Source organism: Nicotiana tomentosiformis, chromosome 11 (genome assembly GCF_000390325.3).
Source record: "Nicotiana tomentosiformis chromosome 11, ASM39032v3, whole genome shotgun sequence".
Classification (NCBI taxonomy): domain Eukaryota; kingdom Viridiplantae; phylum Streptophyta; class Magnoliopsida; order Solanales; family Solanaceae; genus Nicotiana; species Nicotiana tomentosiformis.
Genome location: NC_090822.1, coordinates 42,976,975 through 42,987,670, shown reverse-complemented (window position 1 = coordinate 42,987,670; position 10,696 = coordinate 42,976,975). Strand labels below are relative to the sequence as shown.

Sequence of the window (10,696 nt, the reverse complement as noted above, 5' to 3'; positions counted from 1 at the left end):
TCTATTCTATGAGTGGTCTCTAGAGTTCAGAGGCTTCTCCAGATGTTGTCATAGGTATATTGACTGCCCAATCCCATGATGTATATGCTCTTATTGATCCCGGTTCCACCTTGTACTATGTTACCCCTTATGTTGCTATGGAATTTGGGATAGAACAGGAACAGCTTCATGAGCCGTTCTCTGTATCTACTCCGGTTGGGGAGTCTATTGTGGCCGCAAGGGTGTATAGGGGTTGTGTGGTCACGGTACGTGGTCGGGATACCGTGGTCGATCTCATTGAATTGGGGATGGTCGATTTTGATGTAATTATGGGGATGGATTGGATTTATTCATATTTTGCTAAGCTCGACTTAGAATATGTGCTAATATGCCTAGACTTCAAGTCAAATTTGATTAAGGACTGTTATGCCAAATTGTGTGAAAAGCCTCTATGTGCCTTGAATTCTAAATTTGCTCACTTGTGAAATCAAGAGTCTTGAATGAAAACCGTTTTGTTATTGATGATAATAATAATGTTGGATTGTGGAAAAGAACCTGAATTATGAAATAAGGCCAAGTGCCAAGAACGACTTTATAATTAAAGCCACCACTTGTGCCAATGTGCTGAAAAGATAGGAAGGAAATATGAAGTAAGATGATCGATTGAAACGGTTGATGTCTCGAATGAGATGGCTTAGCCGAATGGGCCAAGATCAGACTCCATGTAATAACACGGTGGTATTGTGAGTGAAATTGTGAGCATGCTTGATATCTCAAATGAGATGGCTTAGCCGATAGGGCCGAGATCGGACTCCGTGTAATAACACGGTGGTATTGTGAATGAAATAGTGAATATGGTTGATGTCTCAAATGAGATGTCTTAGCCGATCGGGCCAAGATCGGACTCCATTTAAAAACACGGTGGTATTGTGGATTGTGATATATTGGCACTAAAAAAAACCATCCAACCTAATAATGCGGGATTTGACTTAAAAATCTATGTGATCCTTAACTTGATGTTTTAATATTGTTTGAAGCTCGTATTGAATCCTTGATTGTTTCCCTTATATTATTATTCATTCTATTGAGATGGTGTTTAGCTATACATACTAGTACTATTCGACAGTACTAATGTCCCTTTTATCGGGGGCGCTGCATCTTTAAATAGATGCAGGTGGTTCTATAGCAGACAGTGTTGATCACAGATAGGTGTTGCATCCTCTTCTCAGTGGACTCGGTGAGCCCCATTTCATTCCGGGGTCATGTAATATATCTTTTGTTTATATCGTTGTACTTTTTGAGGTATAGTCGGGGCCTTGTTGCCGGCACTTTCTTTACACTCTTTTGTATCTGTAGAGGCTCCGTAGACACTATGTGGGTTGTATACGGGTGTTGGAAATGTTAAATAAGTTATGTTGTGTTTGATCACTTGTTCCACTCAGACTATAAGAGTATGTGTATTTTGAGACTTAAAGGCGAAATAGCTAATGAAACGGTTTAATATTGTATGTATGAACTTCCCACTATTTAATTAATGAAATCATGTCTTTTGTTTTCTTGATCATGGGTGAGTGGGGTAGAAAGTACTTAACAGACTTGCGCGACCGGGTTCACTCGGTTGAGCGTCGGTCGCGCTTCCCGATGTTGGGGTGTGACATTTTATTTCGCAAAATTGAGTTAATAAAAGGTTTCAGATTTGTGTGATGTGTATTCTACTTGTGATTCAGAGCTGAGGATAGGATCCTCATATTTCCGTGTGGATTGAGATATTTGGGCTGGGCTACGTGCCGCGATGGAGTTATATTAGGATGAGATCCTTGTGATTAGTTCATATGTTTTGTTCTCCCTTAGGGAATGGACTCGTAGTATGATACCGGTGAGGAGTTGTACTAGTTGAGTTGTTCGATAAGTTCTCTCATGTGTTTCTCTTTCCATATTCAGTCATAGTCGAGTTGTGCTAGTGAGTTTAGATTGTGAGGCTTGTGCCCAGGTGGCGTTGGGTATGACTTGTTGATTTGGTTGAGTGGTTATAAGATCTTCATGTTTCTTGCATCATTGTCAGTGTTTTGATAGTTTGGAACAAGGTTTTAGTCGATATGAGGCTATTTACTGGTACTGGGTGTGGTAATGAATAGTTATTACAGTCAGAGTTGTTTCTTTGGGCATATGGATGATGTGTTACGTCATGTGGTTATACCTTGTGGGTGTATGCATGAGCTGTTGCAACTGGTTGAGGTTGATACAGTTCGTTTATGTGGGAATCGGGTATTTGGGAAATGATCGTATGTTGAAAATTTAGTTCTAAGGCTTATCGGTATGGGTGGAAGGAATAATCTTTAGCTGAGATGGTGTTGTCGAGCTTTTATGGATTGCGGTGGCGTGGGGTCACCGATGAGTATATATATGCTGAGTTCATTCAGTGATTTCATGGTTTCGGAATAGATCTTGGCACGTTTGAGGATGAATGTTTGTTTAAGAAGGGGGAATGTAATGACCCGATCGGTCATTTTGAGCTATAGCATTCCATTCGGTGGTTTAAGGTCTTAACAAGATTCGTATTGCATATTATGACTGCGTATATGGACGGTTTATATTTTCGGGTGATTCAGGATTTATTTGGAAGAATGATTCTTATTTTAGAAGATTAAGTGATGAGAGTTGACAGGAGTTTGACTTTTGTTTAGATGAATCTAGAATGGTGTTTTGATGATTCCAATAGCTTCGTATGGTAATTTTGGAATTAGGCATATGTTCGGATTTGGATTTGGAGGTCCATAGGTTTATTTGATGCATTTTGGCAAAAGTTGGAAAGTTGAGGTTTGGAAGGTTGAGAGGTTTTATTGGGAGTTGACTTTAATATCGGGTTCGGATTGCGATTTCGGGTGTTGTTATAGCTCCGTTGTGTCATTTGGGACTTGTATGCACAATTCGAGGTCATTCCGAGTTGATTTGATATGATTCGGCGTGAGTTGTAGCAGTTGAAAGTTCATTAGTTCATTAGGCTTGAATTGAGGTGCGATTAGTAGTTTTAATGTTGTTTGATGTGATTTGAGGCCTCGAGCAGGTCCACATTATGTTTTGGAACTTGTTGGTATGTTCGAACTAGGTCCCAGAGACCCTAAGTGTATTTCGGATGGGCTATGGGCCATTTCTTCAGGTTTGGAATTTGTTGATTGCTGGTGTCTAATATCCTTCTTCGCGATCGCGAATAGTCGGTCGTGCTCGCATAGGGTGTTTGGAGAACCGGCAATTTTCCTTCTTCGCGTTCATAGTGTATGGTTCACGATCACGTACTTGTGGAGTGTTGACTCAGCGTGTTAGCGATAGGGGTTACGTGATCGCGTAGTGGGCGACCATGCTGGAGAGGCCAGGTATTTTGCTCGTCACGTTCGCATAAGGTGGCTCGCGATAGCGTAAGTTGTGGCCATTGTGAGTCGCATTTGCGACTGTAGTTACGTGTTCGCATAAGGTGATTTTTGGCAGCCTTCATTTTGTTCTTCGCGATCGCGAGGAATGTTCTGCAATCGCGATGAATAGATACCTGGCAGAATATAAAAGTACTCTATTTCGAGGGTTATGATATTTTTATCACTTTTGAGTTAGAGAGCTCGGATTTGGGCGATTTTGGAGGGGATTTTCACTCTTTGAATTGGGCTATGTGTTCTTGACCCGGATTTGGTTATATTTCATGATTTCATCTTTGTTGTTATCATTAAATTAGTGATTTGAATTGGAGGTTTTTGTAAAAACTTTCTAAAACACAAAAATGATGATTTGTAGACCGATTTGATGTCGAAATTAGATAATTTTGGTATGGTTGGAAACGTTCGGATTTTGTGAGTTTTGTCAGGTTTTGAGGTGCGGGCTCGGGGTCGACTTTTTGGTTTTCATTAAAGATCAAAGCTTTGATATCCGGAATTATTTTTTATGGCTTTTATTTATGATATTAAGTTATTTTGGATAGATTCGAGTCGTCCGGAGGTTGTTGCACATGAGAAGGTTATTGTAGAGTATCTATTTAGCTTCTTTGAGGTAAGTATCTTGCCTAACTTTTTGTGGGGGAGGGGGGACTAGCCTTTAGGATTTGGGTTGATTGTATTATTTGAATTATGTGAAAGACGTGTACGCGAGGTGACGAGTGCGTACTCGGGCTTATATGTGGAAATTGACCGGTTTAGACTTTTAGGCTTCTTTTATGTAATTATTTGAAGTTGTTAGCACATGTCATATCTTTTACTTGTCGAGTTTACTAATATATGCTTTATTTAAAGTTGTTACCTCTTTATTTGTAATATGAGTTTCTCTATTGTTGAGTTATTCCTAATTGAAATTGTTGTTACATGATATCCTTTCACTGTCGGGTTATTTTCATGTATTTAAACGTAGTTGCAAGTTCATGCCATCTCTTTCATTGTTAGCTTATGTCATACACTAGAATTCAAAGTTTGCCATTTCATGAAAATACCTTCATTATTGAGTTTACTCTTAAGCAATTAATTGAAGTTAAAGTTATTGTAAGTCATTAACCTGTTTTAGTTGAAGTTGTTGTTTAATGGGGCATTTTTCATTTGAGTTACTTTCCCCGTTCATTTTGTTTCTATTGAGATGTTTTACACATCGTGATGAGCCGTGGGCTATGTGTTGTGGTGATATTAGTGTTGCTGATGTTAAGAGGTTGTGCCCTATGGGCACTTGTGGTACGAGTTGATATGTCGTGTTGTTGTGATGTTAACATATGTGAATTAGTTTTGTGGATTGATTGTCGTTATGCGGAGCGTAACGGTGGCATCTCACTGTTGATAATTGTTCTGAGTGATACGGGTGGCTAATGATATTGTCAGGGCAGAGTGATACGGGTGGCTATTGGAATGATACGGTGGCTATCAGAGTGATAAGGGTGGCTATTATGTTAAATGTCTTGGCAGAGCGATAAGGGTGGCTATTATGATGTTATCAATACGGAGAGATAAGGGTGGCTATGTCAAGGATGATATGTGATGGCCTAGGGGTATTATGTTGATGATATTCGTGTGATTGTGTGATTTCCCCATAATTGGTTTCACTGGTACTTAATGATATTCGGATTACTTTAGGGTTATATCATATGTTTATTCCTTGTTGTCATTTACTGCTTATTGCTTCCATAATTAGTTTTATACTTATTTATTGCACAGGTTATTATGATGTAGGTGTCTTGACTTGTACCTCGTCACTTCTCTACCGAGGTTATTCTTGATACTTACTGGGTACCGACCATGGTGTACTCACACTATAATTTTGTATATTTTTGTGTAGATTCAGGTATTGGAGATAACGGACTCACGCAGAGTTAGCTTCTTGATCACGAGGATTCAAGGTAGAGCTGCTTGGTCGTCGCAGTCCCTTGGAGTCCTTTTCTTTTTTATTATACTGTTAATTCTATATCCGAACAATATTGTATTTTATTTGAAGATATTTCTATGTATTTAGCTAGAGTTTGTGACTCTGTATTACCTAGTTTTTGGAGGTTGTTGTGATTATTGTCGCGTAGGCTTGTTTCACCTTTATTTCGGTATTTATATTAAACTCTATTTTAAAATATCATTGTTAAACTGGCTTAATTGTTGTAAGTAATCGGCTTACCTAGTCTTAGAGACTAGGTTTCATCACGACACCTAAGGCGGAATTTTGGGTCGTGACAAGTTTCTTCATCAGTTTGGGTGGCTGTCCTATTTCTCAGAAATTCAAGAAGCAACCTTCCGTCTCCTTGTCTTTTGTTGAGGCGGAGTACAGATCTATGCAACAGGTCGTTGCTGGGTTAACCTGGTTAGCTCGTCTTCTTGAAGATTTGTCTATGCCTCATATTCTACCCATTCCCCTTCATTCTGATATCCAAACTGCTATATACATCGCCAAAAATCTCGTCTTTCACGAGTGGACGAAACACATTGAGCTTGATTGCCATTTTATTAGGTAGCAATTTTAGTCTCGTCACATCTCTCTTTCTTTTCTTCCTATCCGTTCTCATTTGGCCGACATTTTCACTAAACCTTTCTCTAGGCCTCTTCATCATGATATTTTGGGCAAGTTTGGGGTTCATTCTTCCCCCTCCAATTTGAGGGGAGGTGTTGGCAATGGTGCTAAACTCAGAGAAGACTCTGGCGGCTAGGGTTACGAGTTTAGCAGATGAAGCAAATGAGGCACACATCTGATTCACGGTTTGGCTCAAGAAGCAAAGAAGGGACACTTGTGATCAGGGGACTAATTCATTAAGTGACGTGTCATGCACTCAGTCGTCGGATCTGTGTCTGGAAGCTTCTTATGTGTATGCGTGTTGTAAATACCTAGCATATATTATTTATATATTTTCTGTTTTTTTAGCTGGAGCATGTGAGGAACCTTAGCTAAAACACGAGAAAGGCGGTTATTTTTAGTTGAGACCGTAGAGTGTATAGAACGACTAGCTATTTGTACAGATATTTCATTTTGAGTAGAATGAAAATGATTTTCTCCTCCAATTAGTTTTCTTCTTGCCCAAATTTTACGGTCACTGCAACCTCCATGAAAGAAGTGAAAGGCGCACCACTGCTGCCGTTCAGGAAATATATACTTAAAGGTTTGTTGTTGTATTTGCCTCTGCATCTGTATCGAAACCAAGAGATGAGTCATCCAGATCCAGTAGGCTTCCATCGTCCTTAAAAGAGTGGGACAAATTTTTGAAGAAAATATCATGTGCATGCATATGTAAAGCTGTAACTTAAAGAAAGAGCAGCTTCGTGTATCATCCCTAGCCTTGGTACTTCTAATATTCTGACATATGAATTCAATCACCTAGTTCAGTATAAAGGAGTTCTTGAAACACTATAGAATCCAAAATAAAATTGGAAAAAAAAAAAAGAATAAAAAAGAAAGAGAGAATTGAGTGGTGATAATAGAACTATTACCTTACATTTTAGAGTTTTAAAGTTCGATTCTCATAAACTTACGTATATCTTTTCCTGCTAGCTTCAAAGAAAATCTATATATATCCTCCACTGCCCAAGCCTCCACCATGCTAGAAAAGATTTAGGAGAAATCAGCGTACAAAGTGCACTAATTAGTGAGAACTTTATTTACAAGCACAGAAAATGTTGGCTTTTTATAAAAGTGCAAGGAGCTCAATTTTGTTCCTAAAAAAGTGAAAGCTTAAATTAAAAAATAATTGGAGTTTGGAATTGCCTAAGAGTGATCCTCACATTTGGTAGCTCCAGCGTTTAACTTGCTTTTGGGCTAATGGAACTGGCCACCGCTCCCACGAGCCTCTTTCGGAAAATTTTTGCGGTCGCCTTCTTCTACATATTTTGGAAAAGTTAAGTATCATAACAGCTCCTAGATTTTACTAAAATCACAGAACTACCATTGCAAAACAAATTCTTTGTTTTTTATAGTAAATCTCCTTTTTGCTTTATTTTTAGTAAATCTCCTTTTCTTTATTTTTCTTTTTGCCTCTTTTCCTTAGCGAAAATTATGTGAGATGGTACGGTTAATAGTTTTGAACTAATATGTGGTTTTCTTGATAAATGTATCTATTCCTCATGTTTTCTCCCGTTATAAATAGAGAGAATAAGAGGCAGCAATCAAGAAGCCATTGAAGAAATTTAGTAAAAGGTTTCTTCAATGGCTATCTACATCAAAGCCTTTGTTCTTCTTCCTCTACTTTTTGTTTCATCCTACGCTAGACACAAACCTATTGACCTAGGCTTTGACAATGATGACGACTCTTCCGTTGGCATATTTGATCCTTCCCCAAAAGGACTTAAGGAATTCTTGAAACACCTCGACGGCAAGAAGAAGAACAAGAAGAAAAGCAAGAAACATGACCTTATATTTCCCGAATTTCCTTTTCCCGAAGAGGAGCAAGAAAAGGAAGAAGCACCACTAGACCCGGCCGTCAATGCGAAGCCGGATTTCGAGACGGCAAATCTTGGTGGTTGGATGGTGCATTCACCAAATGTTGGTGTTGCAGCCATGCATATACAATTGATGCCAAACAACAAGGCTGTTTGGTTTGATACCACAAATCTTGGACCATCAGCAATTCAACACAACCCTCCATTTTGCAAGCCTGTCCCAGATAGGCCTGGTGAGACAGATTGCTTTGCTCATGCCGTTCAATATGACATTGAGAGTGGTCAAGTTAGGACATTGAAGGTTTGTTACCTGCTTATGTCCATGTCCTATTTTTATGAACGAAATTTTACCCAACACACGCATGCATACATATGCATGTGGATTTCAATTAAAAAGATTTCTTCTTCCTTTTTTTTTTTTTGGTAACCTAGCATTTCACTAATTACAAAGTGAAATATTTACAAATTAACTAGACCAAAACTCAGTCGGTCCAGCATATACAATGATTTTTATATACAAAACATATACAAGTGTTTTTTTTCTTCGCTGTTATATTATATAGGAAGTTTGCTAAAGATTTGTGCTACTGGATCAGTCTTTCCCCGCAATTGCACTAAAGAGGTTTTTCTTGAATATCACTAATTCATAATTACTTTTATATCATTATGTGCATTTCTTATTTCCTATACAATTTAATTAACCTTTATTTTCTGAACGTTTGTATCTTAAAACGATAGCAGTTGAATTCAATTACATTTTGTTTCCGTATCGATTTTCAGTTTTTAAATCAGACAGCTGTCTTTAATATAAATGGGCATTCTTTCTTATCTTCAATTGATGTTCAGATAATGAGTGATCCATGGTGCTCATCGGGAGGTTTGTCATCTAACGGCGACCTAATAAGCACGGGAGGTTTTAAAGAAGGAATCCGAAGTATCAGAATCATGAATCCATGTGATAACTGCGAGTTCCAGGAAAATGCCAACGGGCTTGCTGCTATGAGATGGTACAATATCATTCCAATTTTATTTTTCAAAGGGTTTAACTCTATGCACTATCCGTGCATACTATCAGTTCATCTCAAAGATAATGTTTATAATGAGTAACCCAAAAAATAAGACAAGTAACACTCCCTTTTCAAAAATTAGAACTCACAATTTCCAAAAATTCATAACAGGTACGCTACTCAACACATGCTTGAGAACGGTAGCTTCATTCTTGTTGGAGGTCGTGGTGCACACAACTACGAAATCATTCCACCAGGAAAATTGCAATTCCAGGTGCAACAATTCGGGTTAAATTTCCTTGCTGAGACCGAAGACGAGAAAGAGAACAATCTCTACCCATTCGTCAATCTTCTCCCTGATGGGAGCGTATATATTTTTGCCAATGATAGATCAATAATCATCGACCCTTATAGTGGAAAAACAATCCGCGAACTTCCTAAACTTGCTGGAGGCTCGAGAAACTATCCGGCATCAGGAATGTCCGCACTTTTGCCAATCAATCTCAATACTCCTAAGCCTGAGGATGCTGAAGTTGAAGTCATTGTTTGTGGTGGAAATACTCATGATGCCTTCAAGTACTCGGAGAATCCGCCAAGACAATTCTTCCCTGCATTGAAAGATTGTGGAAGGATATTATTATCAAACAAAGCAGGAGCTCAATGGGATATTGAAGAAATGCCCTCAGCAAGAGTAATGGGAGACATGTTGCTTCTTCCAACTGGAGATGTATTGATCATTAATGGAGCTAAAACAGGTACTTCTGCATGGGATGCTGCTGAGGAACCTAATCTTGTCCCACTTATTTACAGCCCAACCAAGCCAAAAGGACACAGGTTTAAGGAATTGGCCCCTACACAGATTGCAAGAATGTACCATTCTGTTTCTGCTGTTTTGCCAGATGGTAAGATTTTGGTGGCAGGCAGCAATACACATGCTTTGTATGATTATCAGGCTAAGTACCCAACTGAATTGAGAGTGGAGAAATTCTCACCTCCTTACTTGGCACCTGAGTTGGATCAGCATAGGCCCCAAATTCTTGAGAATGGAGCCAACAAGGAAATGAGATATGGCCAGGACTTCAGTCTCAATATCAAGTTGGATCAAGTTGTAGATAAAACTGACATTAAGGTAACCATGTATGCACCACCTTTCACCACCCATGGCTACTCTCAGGGACAGAGATTGCTCCTTTTGCAGCTTAAATCTGCAACAAACCAACAGGTCACTGTAGTCGCACCACCCTCTGGCAAGCTATCTCCTCCAGGCTACTACTTACTCTTTGTGGTTCACCGCGGCGTGCCTAGCCGTGGAATGTGGGTGCGTATTGACCAATAGAAAATTATGATCAGCATCCCCAAATTAAATTCTTGTATTATGTATACTATTCATGTTATACATACAAAAACAAATAGATAACAATATCATCTATCAGACCTTTGCTCTCTTGTTTTAATTTTTATAGGTCAGAAACAAGGCATGTTGTACACTAAGTATTACTATATTTGTTTACCCGTAAAATGGTACATTTGAATTTATATGTGGTTTCTAGACAAGTGAATTAATTCGATCCTGAAACAATAAAAGAATTGAAGAAATATGCAATACTTATCCTTGAGATAAAGATGAAATAGCACAAATAGTAATTCTGGGAGCAAGGCTTTCAGGCACAACAATAATGAAATCAAAAAATAAGAAGATAAAGTTGTATAGAGCTTTGAATAGATTATAGCGTAAGTTTGCCAGAAAATTCGTGTCCTTTACAATGATAACATAGATCACTATTTATAGCTGCATCTAGGGAACAAGGTCCTAGGATCATGCCCTTCTTTAATGTCAATTAT

At 38.6% G+C, this 10,696-nt stretch overlaps 1 protein-coding gene across 1 annotated transcript; it reads left to right on the top strand.

Moving 5' to 3' along the window:
* Nucleotides 1-7,557: 7,557 nt before the first annotated feature.
* LOC104095723 (putative aldehyde oxidase Art an 7) lies at nt 7,558-10,390 on the top strand. The gene is made up of 3 exons (XM_009601914.4): nt 7,558-8,148; nt 8,694-8,854; nt 9,026-10,390. The coding sequence occupies exons 1-3, from the start codon at nt 7,615-7,617 to the stop codon at nt 10,188-10,190; spliced, it is 1,860 nt and encodes a 619-aa protein (XP_009600209.1). The 5' UTR covers nt 7,558-7,614; the 3' UTR covers nt 10,191-10,390.
* The last annotated feature ends 306 nt before the right edge of the window (nt 10,391-10,696 follow it).